At 39.7% G+C, this 24,095-nt stretch overlaps 1 protein-coding gene and 1 non-coding gene across 2 annotated transcripts in view; both read left to right on the forward strand.

Moving 5' to 3' along the window:
- Nucleotides 1–24,095, forward strand: part of LOC102233331 (neural-cadherin-like) — a 322,632-nt gene that overhangs the window by 96,081 nt on the left and 202,456 nt on the right. Inside the window, exons 2-4 of the mRNA XM_023332302.1 lie at nucleotides 185–382; nucleotides 3,306–3,531; nucleotides 10,465–10,669. Coding sequence (XP_023188070.1) covers nucleotides 185–382; nucleotides 3,306–3,531; nucleotides 10,465–10,669 — 629 coding nt within the window. The remainder of the gene's footprint in view (nucleotides 1–184; nucleotides 383–3,305; nucleotides 3,532–10,464; nucleotides 10,670–24,095) is intronic.
- trnad-guc lies at nucleotides 4,607–4,678 on the forward strand. Its single transcript has one exon. It is a non-coding gene; the product is annotated as a tRNA-Asp (tRNA).

Consider the following 24,095-nt stretch of genomic DNA (forward strand, 5'->3'; position numbering starts at 1 on the left):
AATTACTGGGCAGACTGTCAGCCGCTGTGACATTTTAAAGTACCCGTTAAAGGTTACAGACAAAGAATGTGATGGCAAGAAAAAGGAAAAATCCCTTAAACACTGTTTGCTATCCATTATATTATCTTTCTGCTACAACAGTACACCTGCTATAAACTGCCTGCGTCTTTTCTTTGCCCTTTAGGTTTGGAGTGGTACCTGGTTAGAGTGGAGCTGACTGTGACTGATGTAAACGACAACATCCCGGAATGGAGCATGGTTCCTGCCCCCTACCTTGCAGTGGTTTCCCCAGATGCGACTGCAGGATCACTGGTTTACAAACTCATTGCTCAGGATGGAGACGAAGGTCTTAATGGTGAAGTGGAGTACTTCCTATCTGATGGTAGGTTTTTCTTTTTTTTTTCCATTTCATATTAGACTGGAGAAGATTTATTTTTATTTCTCAATTCCAAAATGTTTGCATTAATGTAATGAAGACTTTAGTTTTAGGACAATATTTAAACTCATTATGTTATCAGTAGTTCTTTAGGGTAAGTGGAGCTAACTTTCTGGCTAACTAAAAAGTTAGCTAGACATTTTAGTTAGCTAACTGGAGCTAGTGCATTTAACTTTTTACCTAACTAAAAGGTTAGGGGCACTAACTTTTGTTAGCAAACAGAAATGTTTAGCTAATGTTTTAGCAGGCTAAAATATTAGCTGCTGTAAAGGTAGCTGCATTAACACTACAGCATTAATCATGAACATTAGTTCCACTAGGACTAAAGCATTATACCAATGTTATTTCGCTGAAGCGCTCAATTTAGCCATGTTGTGACCCGTCATGTGTCACTGACATATCATATGTTACAACAAATTACATGACCCCCACCAGGGACAAATTTGTTTTTGCAAAATTCCTTCCTGAAGTAAGGAATTTTGCAAAAACTCCTTACTTGACTTTTTTGGAGCAGACGTGCTATGATTCAGTGTGGTGAAGGTGGACCCAAATACAGAGAGGCAGAGGGATCAAATAAATGAAGGTTTAATGAAAAAAAAAGATAAACAAAAAACACAGGGAGCCAGAGCTGAACAAAAACAAGAATCTGTGAGGAATAACAGCAAAGAAATTATGTGAAAAAAAATGGGATTTAATAGGAGGAACCAGCAAGGAGTCACTGAGAATGAGTTGTATTTATATTGGGGACCTTAATCACTGAACAAGGAACAGATTAGAAATGGGTTGCAGGTGTGAGAAGAGAGATAGAGGGAGAACAACACTAGGCAAGGAAGAGTACATTGAACTAGGAAAATGTTCTAACATTAAAGAATAACTAGAAATAAGAAATAATTTATCATAATGATCTAGAATCACTAACTAAAGTAAAACAGAAACAAGGGTGATCTATGTAAAGAATTAGAGTAAAAAACAGAATAATAACAACTAGAATTAATAAATCAATAAATAAAACCCAAAATAACTCAAAGCAAACCAGCAGCTGACAAGACCTTCCACCCATGGTTCCAGTTTCATAGTTGTTAAGTGTTGCTTACTCTGTTGCTGATTTTGCCTTATTAACCACCACTTTGGTTAGAAAGCCTGCAGAACATGAGCAGATTTTAAACCGTAGTTCTACAGTGATGCATTGTGGGTGTAGAACAAATGTTATTTGCTGCATCATTTTTGAGCTGTCATTTTTAATAAAAAGTAAAAAGAAATCCTCCTTTTTTCCAAAAACCAATACTCTTTATCTTCTGAGATAATAAAGCCATAGAGAAATGGCTCTTCTTACTTCTCTATCAGAAACAAACATCTTTATTGAATAATTCTGAATCTAAATCTGCCAGGATTGGAAGTAATTTTGGGTTTAGCTGTATATTGTTTGTATATTTCTCAGTGTTGAAATTGATATTGAATATCCATATTTCCAAAGAAGTTAGGAAAACACACAGACGTCGATAGTGTGGGGGTTCTCTCTGCGGCTTATCCGATGTGGACGTTTTTTAGTGTGTGACGAAACGGTTCTCCTGCTGAATGGGTTAGAGCTGGCAGCTCTGCTCACTGACAACGTTTTAAAGTCCTGTGTATATGTCAGTGTGTTCTCAAACAGTCCACAAGTCAGAAATGACGGAAGGACCCATGAGCTGTCACAGAATCAGAGGATGTTCAGCAACAACCCGGCCCTGTGCTGGTGGAGGGCCAGATTAGCTACTATGGTGGTAGACTTCTCGATTAAAGTGCTTTAGCAAGTAGTTGCTCTGAAGCTTCATATTCAGGTTCTGTAGCATCCAGGTGGAGGTGTGACCTATGTGGATCTGGTGGCTTCTCTTGGTGTGGCAATGAATGACAAGGAGCTCAAGCTGGCATCAGTTGTTTTTCTTTAATTCTCCATCTGCATTTCACACAATGGGCATCGAGGTAAGGTCAGCCTCTGGCATAAAACAAGCTCCTCGTCAATGATCCCCATGGCTCTGAGGATTACCCTTAATACTGTAACCACAATAAAATCATTGAAAATTACAGTGATCGCATAGTGGATTTTGTTTACAGTAAAGGAACAACCAGTGAGTGTCCTTTTCAAAGAAAGTAAGGCAAATAATTAAAATGCTCTGGAAAATAAAATACAATGCTGACATTTTATTTACTGGAAGCCATTTTTATATTTTAGTTTATATAAACTTGCATCTTGGAACAATGCAAAAACATAAATGAACCATATCTTTATATAAAACTGTTAATATAAAACTCAGCCTTATGTTAACCATCTGCTACAAGAGATTTGATAAAACATGCCTGCATTTCACACAATGGGCATCGAGGTAAGGTCAGTCTCTGGCATAAACCGCAGTGTGACCGCGTGGGAAATTCCCGCCACACTTTCTCACGAACTAAACGTTTCTAAAACGCGACAAAAACGATATAATAGCAGAACTAGCGTGACTTGGATTAAACATATTTCAATAATATGCAAAAACGAAAACCACAAACATATTTTATAAAATGCATAAATGATATTTCTTTATCACATATCGGAGACACGTTACTTCGTCAATGATCCTCATGGCTCCGAGGATTACCCATAATACCCCGCTCTTTCTAGGGTGAATGCAATACAACTTTTTACCAGCAGATGGTGGATTTTAGCAGGATTTAACCGGAACCATTTGTACTGTATGTTACAGAGGCAAAATGAAGCCGCCTGTCACCTGTAATGTCCAACGGTGCATGAGAAACGACTCTGCAGAGCGGTCCATCATGGCAGTTTAGCTCGGTTGCTCCGATTTTCAATGTCTTGTCAATGTCAATGTCTCCATCAATTCATGTGCAGGTGGCGACGGTCGATTTGAAGTGGACAGGAAGAGTGGCCAGATACGGACGACGGGGCTTCCTCTGCAGCGTGACAGAGAGTACCTGCTCACGGTGGTGGCAGCCGACGGGCTGGGCAGCCGCAGTGCCCCTGCCATCATATCCGTGGTGGCTGGAGCTCGGCCACCGCAGTTTACTAATTCCTCCTTCGTCATCGCTATACCGGAAAACACGCCGGAAGGACAGCCGTGAGTTCCCACAGTTTGTTCATGTGATAGGTCATTAAAAACATGCCTGTGCCATCATCTTCCAACTACTTCCTGTCATCTTCTTCTTTGTGGTTTGCGCCATTGGAAACAACATAATGTGCCTCCTTTAATTGGAAATGTTTGTGTTCCAGTGAGAGGAGTCCCTTCAATTTTACAGGAGTCTGCTGATAACCTATTTTGCAAAAATCCACACTTTCATAGTTATTTTATAATCTTAGGATATTAGAAATTTGCAGTTTGACAGAAAGAAATGTTAAACTTGTCTTTAGACAATGCAGCCGTCATAAAATCGGGACTGTATTTGAACATTGCAGCAACTAGTTAATGGAACAAACTAGTTGTTTCTGAAATATGTGAGGAGTGAAGAAGAGACAAAAAAAACCCCACATCTGCCTTAATAAGGCCAAATTAGGAGCTTTACATATTTCCCTAAACCATGACATGACCCACCGATCCATCAGCGTCGGTTCACGTGTAATCCAAGGCACCTGCTTGGACACAGATGCGCCAGAATGGCAGCAGATTCTCTCCAGCAGCCACGAAAGAGCCTTAATCTAACACAAACAGATGTGGCAGACATGGGCCCAGTAAACAAACCACTGGTGATGAGGCATATGGAGATTTTCTTCTGTTTATTTATTTATTTATTTATTTATTTATTTATTTAGTTTGCACAGCAGCCTTGTTTGGATCAGCAGATGGAGGAGGGATTATTCTTATTCAATTTAATACTCCCGTCGTAAAGCCAGATATATGGATGACTAAAACAAACTTTAATGCGCTGTGAATGCTTTTTATTGGCTTCTGTCATTAAACTCAAGAGTTGGGCACACAGTAACACAATATCCCACAATATCCCACAATACCCACAATACAGTAACACAGTTACTTTAAGTCTTAAAGGAATTCAAATAACATTCGTTCCAAAGTGCAAATGCTGTGAATTATTCTTTATGGCCTGTGTCGACTTTTCAAGGTTCATTTTACTCAGTTTAATGTCAGACTGCCACATAATCAACATGCTGCAGAGTTTAACTTTCCACAGCGTATGTTCTCCTCGTTAGTATAGTGGTGAGTATCCCCGCCTGTCACGCGGGAGACCGGGGTTCGATTCCCCGACGGGGAGTGAAGTTTGTTTCAGGTCCCTCTTGAAAATGAGATCTAGATCTCAACGGGGTTTACCTGATTGAAAGGAATAATAAAAATAAAAAATGAACTGCCAGTAAGTCCACTGATGGAGCAGATTTAAGCTTCCTTCTGTCCTGGTTACAAAAGTTTGACACCTAATTTTTTCATGTTTTCTAGTGTTTATATTTAACAGCGGTGTAATATTCTGCACTGCGATGAAATACTAGAAGCTCTTTACCGCACTGCAGTGTCACTATTTACCATGCTTTCAACGGCATTTTTCATCTTTTCTAACACAACGTGCTTCCAATAAGAAGTGTCAAACTAGGCTAGCATGAAACCAATAACCGATTCTCGCTGTTAGATTTGCAAAGTCGCACATTTAATTCAGTTAAATTCACAGTGTGAAATATCAGTGTCTTGTGATCTCATTATGTGTTCATGCTGTTGTTGCAACTTCACTAACTTAGCAAACCATTTCCTGGTGAACAGCAAAAATAAAATAAAATTTAAAAAAGATGATAATAATCTGAGCAGTCAGATCAGGGAGAATTGCTAAGGTTAGGATCAGATTACGTATTCCACAATTAACTTATTAAAAGGTACAAAATCCCTTCTGTCACTCATGTTTAGTGATGCAAATAAAATGATGTAGAAGTTTGCAAAATACTTCTGTCTATTGGCCCACTTCAGTATGAATGTTGGTCCAAAAGGTCACCAGTTCTTGTAAATTCTTGCAGGATCTTGCATGAACTGCATGTTTGAGATCTCCCTAAAGTGGCTCAGTGAAGCAGCAGTCTTAAGAGTGAGAAGACCGCACCAGAACCTTCACTTCATGTTGCCAATGGCGTTGGTTGACTTCATGTTGAAGTTTCCAAGTGTCAGCTCTATTTGAACAGGGGTATTGTGTAAATTTGACCTTTTTTGAGCTGTATGTCATGTTATAATTGTTGTTTTTTTTATTTATGTTTGAGGAATCTTTGAATCTGCCATGGCAACAATTCGGGAGTGCCTAAACACTTGCTCATATAATTCTTCTGAGCTCATCATAGGATATTGTTCTCAGTCTATCGCTGAGAACAATTGTAAATGGCATTATGGAGGAGCGTTGTTGTGATAATGTGCTGAAAGTGGAGTGTTGGATCTAGACAGATCTTCTTAAAGAGACAAAGACCTAATTTCAAGGTGTTAAATTGCAATGTCAATTTTTTTTTAAGTTATTTTTGATTTATACAATATTTTTATTGCCATTGAAGGTAACCTAGTTATTTGAGTGAGCTATAAAATGGCACTATGTGCCTGGAAAATACACAATACTGCCTCTTTAAGTCTTTCTCCAGTATTTTCTGACAACAGGCAGCTTTTATCTTATCACTGATTTGATTCTTTTCAGATGCATTGTTGACACCTCTCTACATGTAACGTTGATGATTGTGGCCATAAAGTTCTGTTTTGGTCTCATTGCTCCAGACATTTTTAGGCTTGTTTCTGTGCTGTTTGGCTTAGTAACAGCTTTCTGCTAGCGACTCAACCATGTAGCCCATTTTCCCCCAGTGTCTCCTTCTTGTGCCCCTTCAAACAGCTGCACAACAATTCTTTTTAGAAAGCCCTGTGTGTTTGTGTGTATTTCATTTATTTTTTGATCCTGAGCATATTTTTGTTGGTCTACCTGACTTTGGCCTCCTTTCAACAGAACAATTCATTTTCCAATCCTTAATTAGTGTTTGAAGACTCAGTTTGGATTTCTAAATGGTCTGGTTTCAACTGTAGATTCATTGTTGTTATCCAAACAGTTTCTGTGGCTGGTTGTGAGCAGAAAATCTCTTTTGTGTTCTGCTAAGTGAGGCGAGTCACCAATGAGAATATGCTGCAACATGCATTTCTCTTTGCTTTTTTTTTTTTTTTTTACCTTTTTTTTACGTTTCTCATTAGCCAGTCGTGCACATGGTGCAGATGTGCAGCGCTCATTCTCTTCCTGCGACTGTGGAGGAGAATAGCCTCAGTCATCAATCCGCCGCATTTTGTGCCTTATGATGTCTTTACAGCTCACACTTCTAACTCCCCTGGTCTGTTTTGAAAAACACACAATTATTAGAAATTTCTCTTCACAAGCTGGATTTTCAGAAGACTAAAGATAGGAGCCAGTAGGAGATGCAACAGCCGAGTTTCTTCTCGGAAAACCAGAGCTACGGTGTTTTTGTCTGAAAACTCAACATCGGTATTTTATCTCTGTACTGTTAAGTTCTGTCATAAACATAAAACCTTTGTTTGTTTGGGATTTCATGGACGCTTTAAATTGAATGTATTGCTTATAAAAACAATAAACTGCCTTAGATTAAATGTCGCCTCCATAAGGGTAATATTGGTTATTTGAAATACTCACTTTTTAAGTTTACCACTTAAGGGCAGTACAATGACATTCTGTTGGCAGCTGAATGCCAGACAACAAAACGTAGTGCAAAACTGGCTCAAAAATATAATAGAAAAGTTAAAATGAGCAAAACTTATGTGAAAAGCAAAATATAGGTCTAGCCACTGGGTATGTGGTTAAGCTAACTTGTGGCTTCATGTCTATCCAGGTGACTCTTCATTTTGTACACAATAGTTTTAAACATGATTGAGATTCATAAAACAAATAGTTTCATTAAAAAAAAAAAAGTCCTGGCAGTTTTGGAAAGTGCAGCATATTTTTATTTTTTTACATTTATGCAGCCGGTATAAATAAAGTGTAAAACTGGAATGACTATAATATATTATCTAAAAAATAGCAAAATGCCATAAAAAAAAAAAAGCTCTGCAAATACATTAAATGCAGGTGTGGTGACATACAGCCTGATAGAAAGGAGCATCAGGTTAACAGCATTCTGATGGGTTAGGTGTTTTGCTCAGTGGCATTAGCAAGAAGTAACTGCAGCCGCTCATAAATCTAGAGTTGTACCTTTAATTCCAAAGTAATACGTTCCATTATTCTGCAGAGGGAAAGAATCTTTTTGAACCCTTTATTACGAGCTGGTTTCCTTATCTGCCCAGGAGTGGGCATCCCAGTTTGTTCAACATTAGACTCTGCAGTTCTCAGAGAAATTAGAGATACAGAGAAAAACATGTAAAGGCAGGTAGAATGTTGTCCAAACCCTAAAAGAAGGTAAAACTGGAGGGAAATGGTCAAAAACTTGAGGCGTGTAATTTTCTTACACACACTGATGAAATAATGTTTGGATCATTTCTGTTCTCCTGTGCTGGTTACTTCCCTCTTTGATGTGCCGATCCTTTCCAACATTACAGTAGACAAGATCTTTTTAAAGATAAAACTGGAGCAATAAAAATAGTCCAAAAAATTTGTATAAAAACTTTCAAACACAGTTCCCTTAATAAATTTATCAAAAGTAAAAAAAAAAAAAAAAAATGAAGATAAGAACATTTGTGTTTTGTTGATATTTTCTTTGTTTCTTGGCAATAAATCTTCTTCTGTTGGAAAGCTTGTGTAATTCCTTCTAAACGTTGCCATATTTGTTAAAAAAATGTGTGAGTTGAGCAGCAGATTTAAGTATTTGTGCTGCGTCCATGAAAAACCTGCCGAATCCTTTCCGCCAGTGCCAAATGACTTATCCTGCTGTAGACTTTTGTTTGGTGTTTATTTGGTTGGATAATTGAAGTTTTGGAAATGTAACTATTAATTTGTTTAACAAATGGGCCACACCAGTGTGTGGGAGAACTGTTAGTCACCAGCTTGGTCACACACTGCTGTGGGATGGCATCTCGTTCCCACTGAGGCTGTTAAAGGGAGCAAGTGAGCGGACAACAACCACATTTTTTAGTCAAGCCAAACACTCTAGCTGCACATTTACTCAATCACACACACATTCACCAACACACAGATGGGCAGGTAACTTGGTACTAAGAGTATTAAGCTCAAGGCCACACTGACAGGTCAGAAGGAAGGTGGAATCAAACACACAACCTTTAAACTGCAAGACAACTATTCTTCCTACTGAGCCACAGTCACGGAGGTCAATGAATCCTACGAGAACAGCTGAATTTTACTTCACGTTCCACAGATTCAGGTTTTGGCTAAATGTGAACTCAAGAAGTGAAACATAGTAAAAGGTGCTTCTTTTACTGCAATAACCTGGTTATCCATGTTACTGGATGTTTTTATTTATTTTACATTTTTAATTAAAAACAAATGAACAGCTTTGATGTTTCTAATTTTTTGAAAGGGGCAGTACTATGCAAATTCCAGACACATAGCGCCATTTTATAGCACAATCAAGTAACTATGTTACCTTCAGTTATGATAAAAAAAATGCTGCATATGTCAAATATGATAAAGTCAAATAAGAAATTTGACTTTGTAATTTAACACCTTAAAGTTGGGCCTTTTTCATCAATGGAAAGCTTAGAATCCTTACTTTCAGAATTAGTAAATAACTGAAAACGCCCCGATTAGACGTGTTCATGGTTTTATTGTGGCCAGTCACATTTACAGCGCCGTCCTTAGAGGAACACAGACAATGAGTTAAGAGACTATTCATCCATCCATTCTCTTACCCCCTTAACCTATTGCGGTTTGGAGAGGTGCTGGTGCCTGGGTCACCCTGGACAGGTCACCAGTCTATCGCAGGGCAGAGACTAATATTGTCAATTCATATTGTGTTATTTCCAGGGAAATTTCAAATTATGTGGCCGTGAGCGTTTGTTAAATGGTGTGTTTCCCATTTAACATTTTATCTTTAAAAAGTTTGAGAAAGACTGACCTAAGCCTTTTTTTAAAGTTTCACCTTGGCCAAAAAAAAAGAGTGCTCTAAGAAAACAATATGCTTGATTGCTTGAAAATTAGTGACTCAACACAAAAGGAAAAAAAAAGTACTTGTACCAAAAAAATGTACCGATGTTTTCTTTTGCAGAATAACTTTCATCGTTGCTCATTAAAGCAAGTCGAGTGAAAAGAAAAAAAGCAAAAAAAACGTCATCAACAACATCCCTTAAGGCCAAACCTAAACCTGTTAGGCCTCTCTTGTCTTACATGATTGTGTAAGACAACAATTCTGATTGCTACACTGTCAGGCAGGGCACATAAGAAAAACATGAAACAAAAAAAAAGGAAACACTCCTAAGGTTCCTCACCCAGAGAAGTTGAAAATGAGGTTTCGTAGATTCAGAGAAGGAGAAAGAAGCAGAAAGGGAAGGAGGAATTTCAAGCCATGTCTTCTAGCGACCATAAAGGATAAATATCATATTCCTGACTCCATCGTCTCTCGGCTCAGATTCCTAACCATGCTACCAGATAGAGATTGAAAAAGGAGCGACAAAAGCAAATGAGTTCGATTAGCACTGATTGCCAACAACTGATGATATCATGCAGGAAATGACACTGTGGAGTTTCGTCTCTGTTGCTGTTAGCATGTCATCATGGTCATGTGACTGTCAACAGTGTTTTCAGTTGGAGGCTTCTTCAGACTTGTTGGGAAACTGGTGATCCTTCTTGTCCACATCATCACCATCCATAACTTTTGAAAGATACTTGGATGATAGAAGTTATGACAACTTTTAGTTTCTCTTTGGGATAAAGTATTTCTGAATTGAATTGAATGTACTTTAAATATTGTTCCAATAAACATTTTTTGAGCAAAATGTTTCTGCTAGTGTACGTTTGGCTTCTCGCGGCCGTATGTCACTGAGGCCCGACAGTTCACTGGTTATTGGAATATTTGTTTATATTTTGCTCTATAAAAATCTCTGTGCAGGAATAGATTACCAGCTCTCTCTCTCCTTCTGTTTCCCCAGGTTTCTGGTGACACCTGCTGTGTCCTTCCAAAAGAAACCAATCAGCTACAGCCTCCTCATCAATCCCAGCAGTCTGTTCTCCATCTCGGCAGACACGGGCGAAATCAGCCTGACCCGCACCATCGATTACGAGAGTGACCAACATCGTTACTTGCTTTTGGTGCGGGCCAGCGAGGGCCAGGACAGCATGAGCAGTGCAGCGGAGGTTTGTCAGTCTGATGTGAATTCAAAGTCACGCTCCCATTGTTAAATGCAACGACTGCATGGTCTTCAGAGTGCCACTTTCTGACTCTGCAAGATTGTGTCATCAGTCTTCCCAAAAGTGTGTGTATGTGTGTGTGTAAGTGTAATATGGGGGTCAGAGACTGACGACTCTTTAAATCCTTATCTGTAGGCAGCTAATGATGGATGGCTGAGATTATTGCAGACCCTTCTGCTTTCTATGATCTACTAGATTTTAGGCCAATCATATATTTAGAGAACATTGTGAATTAGTGCAAGAGGTTGGTGAACTCCCAAAGAAGGTTCTATCAGTATAATTAATTTGGCAGACAAGAGAACAGTCTCACATTATAAATATATCACATTGGAGGGTGTCAATATGCTTTTGAAATTAATTTTCACCCATTTCAAACAAAGAGCATAAATGTTTTCAAAGCTAGCAAATGCGCTAAACGCAAAATTAGCTCTGCTGTTAGCACATTAGTGAAAATGTGTCCCCGCCCCTGCATCCGGATGTTATTTTGATGCATACCACTTACAACCTAAACCATTTGTTTCAGACGAATTTCACCATTCAGCTTTCTTGGTGACTAACCAACCTTCAGGACACCAGGCTGTTGAGATTTTGATTTTGCTTCTGAATTGTCCACATGTCAATCCAATCAGCAGTCTCTGGACTGTGCGGGATAACCAGCTCAGATCCATGGAGGCCCTACCTTACAATGCTGAAATGATCTGTTGCTGAAATCTTAGCCCCAGATGTCACACAGCACATCACAGCTCTAATGGAGCCCAATGTCTTAACGAATCAGGACTGTTTTTTGGAGCAAAAGGGAAAGTAAAACTGGCAGGTGATTATATTGTTATGCTGGATGATTGCCTCTGTAGGATCCCCACTTGAATCACAATATACTTGATCTCTGGAATGATTGATAACCACAGTTTCTGATAGCTTTCTTATTGTTGCATTGTACTATTTCTAATGTCAATGTATTGTATTCTTCCTTCCTTAAGTATGCTATTTTTCAACAAACTGTGAGCTGTTGTGTGCTGGTTGGTTCATATTAGATTTTACAGTAATAAAAAGAGCCAGTGTGGTAAAAAAAAAACACAAATAAAAACAGGAAAGGAGAAGAAAACTGTAACTGACCTTTAGAAAGTGTTCGATGTCAGTTTATGTTTGCTGGTAGGTTTTACCATTTTAGAGTTTGACATTAAAAAAAAAAGTTTGCTTAGACAAGATCAGCATCCAATTATGTCAAATGTGAGATGTCGGCAGACAGAAGCAGCAACAGCAGCCTGTGGGAAACTGGGTTTCTTGCCAGTAGTTGACAACTGTTTTTTTTTTTATTTTTTCCAAAACAAAAGTAAAGACAATGTAGAACCCAACAGCTCTCGGGCGTCACTTTCATTGTAAAACTTGGGAAATAACTGCATGTGTCCACTTAAAAAGTGTAAACCCTTTCATCACTGAAGCCCTAACAGATTTGTCTGACTGGGAATGACAGCTGTGGGACTCCCAATGACTTCCTCATGTTGTCAGGATGTAAGGCACAACAGAGGCTGAGTGCTGCAGGCGTTGAGGCATCTGGTCTGGTTTCCATCATTACTCTGGCCTCGGGCTAAAACATGTCCTGCTGAACCGATCTGTCCTCAGCTGCTCCACTCTGGGACTCTGTGGCCAACGGAGATTGAGACGCCTGTGTGGAGGCAGAGTGGGAGAGTGAAAAATGATGGATTAGGGAAGGAGAAGTGAAGTCAGAGGTGAGAAATCACTAGACAGGTGAAAAGAAAAGGAAGCCTTAGGTAGGGTGTGTGTGAGCTCTTTTCTTTTGGCGTTATAACATCCTAATCCTGTTGAATCTTCCATTTTTCTCTCAAGACGGCTCTGCTTGTCTCAACGTTCTTTTAAGCATGAGAAAAAAACAAGACTTGCCTCCAATTACACAGATTTATTACTGGAACATGAATCCTTTTTCTCATCCACTTTAGTTTTAGTTTTGCTTGTTTTAGTTGCTTTAATCTCACATACAGTGTGTATAAAAATATTCCTTGTTTTAAAAATCATAAGTGTTTTTATATATGTGTAAGAGGGCTGTGTTATAGATGGAGATGACAATTTCCCTGAGGGAAAATCCCAAAGGGATTCATAACATTTTCTACTTAACTACCTATAAATCATGGTCAACAAAATGTGGCTTTTGTTCCTTACAAAAACAAATGACCAGAAAAGCATTTCATGTCAAAGTGGCAACCAATTTTTACAAAAATGAATGACGATTCAATCGAAAGATGTAACATAAAATAAGTGTTTACTCAGATATTTACCTCCTTTTGTAACTGACCTATTTCAACAGAGGTCCAGCCGATTGGTGCTCGTATTCTCACAATGACTGGAATGAAGATCACCTGAGTGCATGTATTTGTTGTACGTCATGGTGTTTCTCTTTCTTCTGGAGTCACAGGTGGCTACGGGTGAAGCCTATAGATGTTTGATAATCTTTAAGTCTTCCCTCATAAATGTACAAACCAAGATCTGCAGTAAACCTGCTGCCAGAGTGGTAGAACCCGTGGAATCCTACCTTTAAAATTTACAGCTACCCAAAAGGCAAACGCAATGTACGAAAAACTAAATGCGTCTGAGGCGTTTTCAGACATTTTTAGAACAGCTTGTAGCTACAGTAGCTGGAAGTAATTGATCGTGACTTTGCTTTAATTTGTGCATGACCCAGATTGAAATGACTTTTCAGCTGTCTGACGGATTGCCCTATATTTTGGTATGTAGACTTCTTGATCAGTTCACTCACTATAAGCTGCCTAGGGGCCTGCACTATGAAGCAAAGTTAGTGGTTTGTTAAGCTAACTCTGCTCAATCAGGTCAGAGTTTTTTTTTGTTTCATGATGTTGGTTCCCTTCTTACCTCTGTCTATCACCATGGAAAGATGGCGCCGGTGTGTGTGGCTGCGTGTCTGTCATTCTCTCGTTTGATCATGTTGGTACTGTTTCTGACCTGTGTCATTTACGAAACTGAGTCTCTGCTGGTGTATGATCGCAACACACTACTAGACCTCCAACCTTTGGTCCAGGATATGATGTTATTTGATGTTGCTGGCCAACAATCCCTGCCCCCGCTTTTGTCGGAGATTCCGAGTCACCTGTTCCGGGTTCCTGCGCTGCTTCCACGGAGGAGACGTCGTCGTGGTAGACGAAGCGGCCGGCTGGTGAAGCTGAAATTTTATCTGACGCACTGCTCTCCTTTTACCCGATCATCGTATGGATCATTTTTAGGCTCTCGGGTGCCTCGGCGTTTCTTGGATCCCGTTGATGTCTGCTTGGTGCCCGTGGTCGGCGTTGAGGCCCCACTGCACCGCCGCCCTTGCCTTTCCCGGCTCAACATGCGCCGACAGTGTCTCCAAAACCTGAGACCGCTGTGTCGGGTTTCCCGGCTTGTCGAAGCCCATGATCCAGTTCCTGTCAGGATTGGTCTGGTAAACGCCAGATCGCTTGGGAATAAAACTTTTATTCTTCGGGACTTTTTTAGTCACCAAGACCTGGATTTCCTGTGCGTGACTGAGACGTGGTTGAGTGTTGGTGAGTCCAGTGCTCTATCTGAGCTTTTACCAGCGGACTGTTCTTATTTTAATTCACCACGGGCTTCGGGAAGAGGGGGAGGCACAGCGACTGTTTACAAACAGGACTACAGATGTAAGCAGTGTTTTCTACAGACGTCTTTCCCCAGCTTTGAGTTTACGGCATTTGAGATGAGACACGTAAACCCAGTTTTCTGTGCTGTCGTCTACCGGCCCCCCAAATATAATAAGGATTTTATAAACGATTTCTCTGACTTTTTATCTGGGATTATAACTAACTATGAACATGTTCTTATTGTTGGAGACTTCAATATACACGTGTGTTGTCCTGATAAACCTCTGGTGAAGGACTTTTTAAGCCTTCTGGACTCTTTTAATTTGGTGCAGGCTGTATCCAGCCCAACACATGAGCACGGACACACACTGGACCTGGTCATTTCCTGTGGTCTGCCTGTGACTAACCTGGAAATCTGTGACTCCGTGTTCTCGGATCACCTGCCTGTTTTATTCAATGTCAGTTTGACACCAATTGCAGTTAAAACTCGCGCTGCTGCTCGGCGCTGTCGGATTATTAACCCTTCCACTGCCACTCAGTTCTCTACTGCCTTTCTTCAGCTTTGTGGATCATCTGACTTTCTCCACTCTGATACAGAAGAGCTCTGGTCCTGGTTCTACTCTTCCTCCCAAACCATCATGGACTCGGTTGCTCCATTAAAAACCAGGCAGCCAAGGATTAAACCTGAGCCTTGGTTTAATGACAGAACTCGTGCTGCAAGGAAGGAATGTCGTCGTGCTGAACGCAGGTGGAAAAAGGATAAATTGCAGATTACTTTTCAGATTTTAAAAGACTGTTGGCGTCTCTACCAGAGCACGGTTAAAGAGGCAAAAAGGGAATATTTGGCAAATATTATCCTCTCAAACTGCCATAACCAACGTGTTTTATTTAACACCATTGACTCTCTGCTTAATATTCCACAGAATGCCTGTTTGGAAGCTTCTCCTGATGTGTGTGATGATTTTCTGCATTTTTTTATTGAAAAGGTTGGTAGTACCAGGGCTCTTATCACAGCTCCTGACTCTGACCCCTCTGTTTTGGTCCCTCGCTCGGCTGCTTTCGATCAGTTTGTGCCTGTGACTGTCGCACTTTTAGAGGACGCGGTTGGCCATATTAAGCCATCAGGCTCCCCTCGTGATCCTGTCCCTCCACGATTTTTTAAAGATATCTTATCTAGCATAGGGCAGCCTGTTCTTGCAATTATAAATAGCAGTCTGTCATCAGGTGTGGTCCCTGCTAGTTTTAAACATGCAGTAGTGCAACCACTGCTTAAAAAACCTGGCCTTGATCAAACTGTTCTGGCTAATTATCGGCCTATTTCGAAGCTGCCTTTTCTTTCTAAGGTTTTAGAAAAACTTGTGTACTGTCAGCTGAAACAGTTTTTAGATTACAATGGCATTCTGGAGGTTTTCCAGTCAGGTTTTAAAACTCTTCATAGCACAGAATCTGCTTTAATAAGAGTTTTTAATGACATCCTTCTTTCATGTGATTCTGGTAACCATGTTGTTCTGATTTTACTTGACCTAACTGCTGCCTTTGATACAGTAGACCACGACATTTTAATATCACGATTATACCACGTTGTAGGTATTGGTGGCACTGTTCTTAAATGGTTCAGGTCTTACCTGGAGGAGAGAACAATCTCGGTCAAGATTGGTGACTCTGAATCATCTACTGCTTCAATGCCTTATGGCGTCCCACAGGGCTCCATTCTGGGCCCACTGCTTTTCTCTCTTTATTTACTGCCTCTGGGTTCTGTCCTCAGGAAACATGGGATTTCGTTTCATTGTTACGCTGATGATTGTCAGATTTATTTGCCCCTGAAGCAAAAGGATGTACATTCTATCAAACATCTCCTGGCATGTCTAGGTGATATTAAAGCTTAGTTGGCCTTGAACTTTTTAAATTTTAATGAAAACAAAACAGAGGTGATGGTGTTTGGACCCAGTGGCTCCTGTGAGTCCTCCTCTGTTGACCTGGGACCCTTGGAGGTTTATTTTAAACCTGTTATTACAGATCTTGGTTTTAAGGTGGACAGTGATTTTAAATTGGACAGCCAAATCAGAGCCGTGGTTAAGTCCAGCTTTTATCATTTAAGGCGATTGGCGTCAGTGAAATCTTTTCTTTCCAGGCAGCATTTTGAAACAGTGATCCATGCTTTTATTTCAACTCGATTGGATTACTGTAACGCACTTTATCTGGGAGTTAGTCAGTCGCTGCTCTCACGTCTGCAGCTAGTACAGAATGCTGCTGCACGACTGCTGACAGGAACTCGAAAGAGGGAACACGTGACCCCTGTCCTGGCCTCACTTCACTGGCTGCCGGTATATTTTAGAATTCATTTTAAAATTCTTATGTTTGTTTTTAAATCACTACATAATCTTGCCCCGGCTTACCTCTCTGAGCTTCTTCACCCATACATACCTTATCGGTCTCTTAGGTCCGCAGATCAGCTGCTTTTGGAGGTACCGAGATCAAGAAGGAAGCTCAGAGGGGACAGGGCTTTCTCTGTCATGGGCCCCAAATTATGGAACAACTTGCCTTTGCAGGTCAGGGAGGCCCCTTCACTGTCCACTTTTAAAGCTCGTCTTAAAACCCATCTATTTTATTTGGCTTTTAACTCTAGCGGGATCTAGTTTTAAATTGTATGTTTTTTTTTTGGTTTTTTTTGTTTTTAAACTGTAAGTTTTTATTTTATGTTTTTTTTATTGTTATGTTGTGTTTTTGATGTACAGCACTTTGTATCAGCTGTGGTTGTTTTAAAGTGCTTTATAAATAAAGTTGGTATGGTATGGTATGGTATGAAACTTATGCTGGAAACCCAAACTGCTCTAAGGAGTTAAGGGTGATTAGGCTTAATAATGTGACTGCTCACAGAGTTGTATCATTATGTCTAACTTTCTGTGGTCTCTTTTTTTTTTCCTTTCAGAAGATGAAAATTAGAGACTAATGGTAATTCTTGATTTGAAAAGGTTTCCTTGTTTTACGGAAACAATTAGACATTGTTCATATCGCTTGTATTGTTTTAAAAGAATGTTCAAAAATACAAACTATAACATGTTTATTGCAAATTTACATGTCATGAGCTTTGAAACAACATGTATACATTCATCAGCTTTTTTTTATTTACAGCCAGTACTTCCTGTATCTTCCTTGTTTTGTCCAATGATTTTATCTTCATCTGTTTTAGACAAATACAAAGACATTCAGTGTCAGTAAGTCGAGGTAGCCCAACCAAGTTATCAGCAAGCTTTTTAGTAGCTTTATTTTAGTCCAATTTCAGTACAATATGTGAGTAAGCTGTGTCGATAGTTCTTGTCAGTGTCGTGATGTTTTGTTTATTTTATCTCCCCCAGGCATTAACAGCAGTTATCAAACCTCTAGTGAAAAAGAACAATGCACCAACAAAGTTGCTATTGCAGAATTACAGGCCAATCTTCGATCTCCCAAATGTTTAAACAGTTAAATAGCTCTTAAAAATGACTAATCGCTTTGATGCTTTTTAGTCCTGTTTCTGTGCTCACCACAGTTCTGAGGCTGCCCTCTTTAAAAGCTGCACAAGCACAAGCTTCAAAGTTTAAATATTGTGCAAATAGAAGTATGTAACTCCAGTGACAATTTTATTACTTGTCACTTGCCACACCTACAATTTCTACTCAAACCATATCGTTCCATCCATAAATCCTCTCATTGTATGGGTTATTTGATTTTCACTGAACATCATTCTTTGGGTTTTTAGTAAAATGTTACTTGTTCTCTCTCCAGACTGCAATTTTTTACAAAACGTGTTGAAGCTTAGGTGTGCTTTCAAGTTCCAGTTAGAAAGAAGTCACTGTCCTGTCAACCTTTCCTAAACAGCAGAACATTTTTTCTGAACTTACTGTCATGAACCTAAATATTTAACATGCTATACTGTGTTTAGCCTTTACCATTTGAGACACAACTCTGTAGTGTGTAGTGTGTTCCCTCAACATTCCACAGTTTGACCTTTCAGGTGAACACTTGGTTACTGTCAGTTCTATGATCTATGTTCCTGTCTTATGACTTTTCAATTATATTTTATAACTGTCAATTAACAATGATGTTGTACACATTGATTAGAAATGGTGTGATAAAGCTAAATGAAACTGAAGGAGGCTCCGATACATTGCTGAACTTTTGACTAAGGAGGAGCAGTATTAGTATGATTATGATCTCTAGAGTGTACTAGAGCAGTTCATAGCTGAGCTGAGCCAGGATGAAAGTCAGCTCCCCTCTGTATGATGTTATGGAGAAGTTCAAGTAACTTCGTATCTTAAACTGTACATGAATGAAGGGTGGATAGAGTAAGAGATGGATAAACAGATTGGGGATTTATCTGTAGCAATGTGGGGACTTTGACCAAACCGGTTAGTGGAAGTCTAGTGGAAATGCCTTTTGACATGGACTGTTAGGTCTCTGTATGACCGGTGTCAGAGCTTGGTCCGCAATATCAGCAGTAAGTTTCCGGTGAGAGTCCACCAAGGTTGCCTCTGTCCACCAAGGTTGCCTTTAGTCACTGATTCTGTTCTTAACATTTTTGGACAGAATTTCTAGGTGCAGCCAAAATGTTGAGGGGCGTTTTGGCGGCTTTGGGATCAAATCTCAGCTTTTTGCAGATGGTCCTATCCTTGATCGGGCCATGCTTTCTCTGGAACAGAGTTTGAAGGCCATGGTCTTGAGAAGGAAGGCCATGGTCTTGAGCCAGAAACAGAGTTCCTTGTCTGGATCAGGGAAGATGACCTGCCCCAAGTGGAGAAGTTACTGTCAGAAGACCTATGATCTATGTTCCTATCCTCATCTATGGTCACATGCTTTGGTTATTAACTGAATGATCAAGGTCCTATATCATTGTAATAGGATGAGAAGCTTGGTCATTCCGGAGCTCAGAGTAGAGCCACTGATTCTCCACATTGAGAGGAGCTAGTTGAGGTGGCTCGGGCATCTGGTTAGAATGGACACCTCCCTGCTGAGGTGACCTGACCCCTGGTAGTGCCACTAGTAAAGATGCCTGGAAAAAGCGGAAAGTCATAGATGCATGGATGGACTTTTAATGTATCTATGATCTGCCGTTTTAGATCTTTAGCCAGGTGTGGATTAAGAGGTCTTTCACTTTTAAAGACTATTTGTTTGTTTTATTACCTCTATGTTCCTCCATGACACTGAGTTAGTTAGTCTCTGTAAAGATTCTGTTTTTCTGTGGTTCCCCAATTTCTACACTACATTACCTTCTACAGTTAAAACCTGAAGGTTTGTATTCATACCATAGACAGCTTAGTCTAATTTCATTCAGGACTGCATGGTGGGGAACAAAGATTTTCTGTGAAAGTAAGTAAACAGTATTAAACCTTGCATTACAGCCAGAATATGTTCAAATATGGCCATGCAACTATTGATTCATGAAAAACAGGAACTACTAAAGCCTTCAAATGGCCCACAGAAAGCTTACAGATGTGATCTATACACAGGGTTTGAGAGAATAGCAGAATGCATTTATAGCTGATGAGTTAAGTGCAGCTGAGCTTACTATGATTACTGAGAGTAGAGGTTTAAAGGCTCTCTGCATGTTGATGTGAACAGTCCTTTCTTAAGAGTTGCAAGCAGATAAGCAGTTTTTTTTTCATTCATTCATATTACAGTAAATGGAAACCAGAGCAGTTACTCATTTAAATCTGCCTCTGTCTGTCCAAGTCCAGCCTGCTTTATTCTGCGTAAATGCTCAAGGCAGGCAGGAGACCAAATAAAAAAGATTACTTAGTGGAGCGTGTAACGCAAAGTAGCTGCAGAGCAGGATATACAAAAAAAAAAAGAAATTTTAGTTCTAGCATTTATGCAAATAAAGAGGACGCAGAACATAAAACCCAGCTTGGATAAATGGGCAGAAAACAAACCAGTAGGGATGAGTAGGAACTAGGAATGTGGTAAAGCTCTCTTAGCTTTATAACAACTATGTTGTGAAGCTAAGAGAGGGAAACAAACCGACACAAAAGCTATTTTTCTGAATGAACAGTCTCCAGAACCTCTTAAAGTAGAAATAGCAAACAGAAACAAAGCAGAGTACAGACTAAAACATGAGCAAAACGCCAAGTGGAAAAGCACAAACTGTGACATTCTCACGCTCCAACAAGTATGGAGTCAGTTCACTGAATGCTTGTTGAGTTTTAAATAATACATGCAAGACAACAAAAACAAAACCCCAAAACTCATGGATTTGATCAAACTTTGATTGAAAGAGGCTTTGTGTAAAGCTTGTTTTAGTCACACCGTGTTTGAGATGTTATCACAGGAAGGTGGATTTCACCTGCCAGGTTGACTGAGAACAACAGACTTGCAAAAACTACAGTCACTGTAAAATAACAAAACAAAGCACGCCCTCTTTATGCTGCAATACTTTAATATGCAGAAAACTTCCCTTTTAATGGCAGCCTCTTAAAGGGCCCTAGAAAATCCCCCTGAAAATTCACACTTTTCTGGAACACAATAGTTAATTTCATTGTTTTCACACCTGATAGTCAGCCAGACTTGGTTCAAATGAAAACCAAAGTTATGAAATAATGTTCTTGCTACACCAAGAATCCCTGAAGGAAATGACACAAAAACCTTTGAAAAAGACACTGAATGCAACTTCCTTCTTCATGAAATGTGAACAAAAATGGAGTTGCATCGTTTTAGCAGTTGTAGGTCTTCTCTTTTGTCTTTGGCAAAAGACCACAAATCATTTCTCTCACTAGCGCTATACTCGCATGTTTGTTTTGGTTGCATTTACCCAGAATGCCCTGCGTTGTACTCCACTTCCTACTTTGGGTAACTGTCTCCGGTCCGCTTGGTGTTCACATATTCAAACTACATCAGAGTTCATTTCAACCAAACCAAGACTCTCTGCCTTTTTCCAGCTTTGTTTTATGTTTTTAAAGGCAGCTGTGCTGACATCGATTCCTCTTGCTCTGCTGCTTGTTTCATCCTCAGCTGGAGAAGAACAGTGTTTGTTAACGAACATGCATGAACTGCTAATGCAGTTTAAAAAAATACTAAACATTATGAACTCCACTTTCTGTTATTTAAGGTCATTGCAGTCCTGATATTGGGAGTCGGTAGAAAAAATGCTTCAAGGACAATTTCAGAAACAAACGTTTGCTTCAGGTTTTCTTACTCTACGTTTTTGCCTGTGAATGTAATCTGCTGTGAAATAAATATGGTTTTTGCTGTCAAAGCAGCGACCCCAGCCAGCATATATATGTGCGCTGGACTCACTGAGCATGACTTTAATTTGCAGGTAGTTTTCAAGTTTCTCACTCTGGGAGTGATGGCTCATCGGCACCATTAGTCACCTAACCAGCCTGAGACCTGCCTGCAGCTTCTTAAGTGTGTGCCTCCGCACACCTTTAGGTTTATGTGTGTTTGCACTCATCTCGCATTATTACAGCTGACTTCCTCTCTCTGCTCTTACAATCTTGGTTCCCTGTTCACACACTCATGCTGTGCCTCCATACATCTTAGTGAGCTATCATAACGTTCTAATAAAAACAAACATTCTTCACATCTTTCACCATATAAAGCTGGACCTGGTGACTCTTGGTTCAGTGTTCTAGGGAGTAAAAACAGCTGGGAAGCAGCCACATTTCATTCTATTGGTGTGTAAAATTTGAAAAAACACAATATGACCAGTCATAGAGGAAATTTTGCTCGCAAATGTGTTGTAACTTCCACTTTAGCATAACTTCTATTGTGAGTTTTTTTTGTTTTGCCTTTTGCATTTTGTTGACCCTTCTGGGCTATCATTACATGTACTTCTGTCCAACTTCCCATCAGCTTTATACAGCTAACACTCTTCCAACAAGTCCAGATTTGTGAAGTGCACAGCTAAAAGACATAGAAAAACAGAGTCTTCAGTCAGAGGCTTCTTCAAATTTGTTGTAATACAGACCTCTACAGAAGATACACACAAAATATCTTTGACAGATATATTAAATATCCTTTAAATATACGCTTGAGCAAATGTATATTTACTCTTGGGCAAATACAGATTTTGTTCACTTAAAGTATACTTTTATTTAATATATTTCTTAAAATTGTATTTTGATACAATTATATTTAAGTGTGTTTAAAGTTATGATGTCAAAATTGGTACAATTGGTACTTTTAGTATACTTCAAATATATTTATAGGTAGCACACTTAATACTTAGCATACTTCAAATGTACTTACACAAATGTAAGTATATTTGAAATATACTAAAGTATATATTTTTTCACTAGGGTGGGTTCTTGTTTGGCTTATTTGCATGCTGTCATAAATTAAATAATAGTAGAAAAGGTAGTGTGACTGGTAAATCTGAATGCTGTTTAGCAGAGATCCCAGTGGAGAAGAGGTCCAAAATAAAACAGGTAGTAGACCAGAGTGTCTGTTGAAAACATAGTCATGTTTAAAGGAGCCTCTTTGTCACCAGTCTCCAAGGGAAAGTCTCTACATTTCATCCAAGAACTCTCTCAATGGTGTGTTTTTTTCTCTCTTTTTTTATTATTTACAAGGCCCTCTTCTGTAAAAGCCTGAAAGATGGGAGCAACAATAAAAAAAATTGTGTGTCTGCATTTCACATTTTGCTTCCAGCGAGTGTGGGCTGAATGACAGAAGAGCTATAAACACAGACACCAAAGGAACCAGAAGGAAAAATAAACGATGAAGTCGATATGCGACCTAGGCCTATCGCCTGCACTGTTTCATAAACATCATAGCTGGAGCAAAATGGACAACCTGGAGGTCATGAAGGAGCAGATGCACTCAGAATGTAGAGCTGAAGCCCGATATGTATGTACCCAGTACAAACAGACCTCTTCTCTTTCTACGTGACATTGAATCAGGCTGTAGACTAGGGGTCTTCAACTACAGCCTTGAGAGCCGGTGTACTGCAACTTTTAGATGTCTTTCTGCATCAACACGCCCGAATCAAACATTCAGGTCATTAGCAGGACTCTGGAGAAGTCTGGAGAGCTGGAGTGCATGCTGAGGAGGCGATTCACCCTTTTGATACACGTGTGTTGGATGAGGAACACGTCTAATAGTGCGCTCACACCAGTGCAGTTTAGTCCAACTAGATTGTTTTCCTGTATTTAGTCCGGTTCGTGTGGGGAAATGTGAATGTGCAATCGATCGCTGGTTCGCCTACAAACCTCGGCCTGGGTTCGGTTGACGTGAACTCTGGTGTGGTTTGAATGCATATGTGAACGCCAAGCGGACCGGAGACTGCTCCAAAAGCAGGAATTGAACTACAGTGCAGGGCATTCTGGGTAAATACAACAAAACAAACGTCTAGTAGTAAAGGGAGAAATGGCTGGTGGTTTATTTTTTACTAAAGACAGAAAAGAGAAATCCTCCAACCACTAAAATCTGACACAAAAATAAATTTTTGCTTACATTTCATGAAGAAGGAAGTTGCGCTCATCTTTTTGTTTGTGTGTTATTTTCTGCAGTGCTTCTTGGCACAGCGCCACCACAGGTGAGGAGGGGAACACGTTTTTGAAAAGGTTTGGTTTGCTTGATACAGTGCAGTGGGAAAATGAACCACAGCAGCTGGAAATGGAACAAAAGTTGCAACTTTGGTTCCCAATTGAGCCGAGTCTTCCAGATTATCAGGGGTGAAAACACACAAAAAGATGCAGGACACTGGAATCTCAGGATCTTGTGATACTGAGACACTGAAGCCACAGATGTTTTTTTAATAACCCCAAATCTCATGAAGTTATTCAGTT

The sequence above is a fragment of the Xiphophorus maculatus genome, chromosome 4 (assembly GCF_002775205.1).
Source record: "Xiphophorus maculatus strain JP 163 A chromosome 4, X_maculatus-5.0-male, whole genome shotgun sequence".
NCBI lineage: Eukaryota > Metazoa > Chordata > Actinopteri > Cyprinodontiformes > Poeciliidae > Xiphophorus > Xiphophorus maculatus.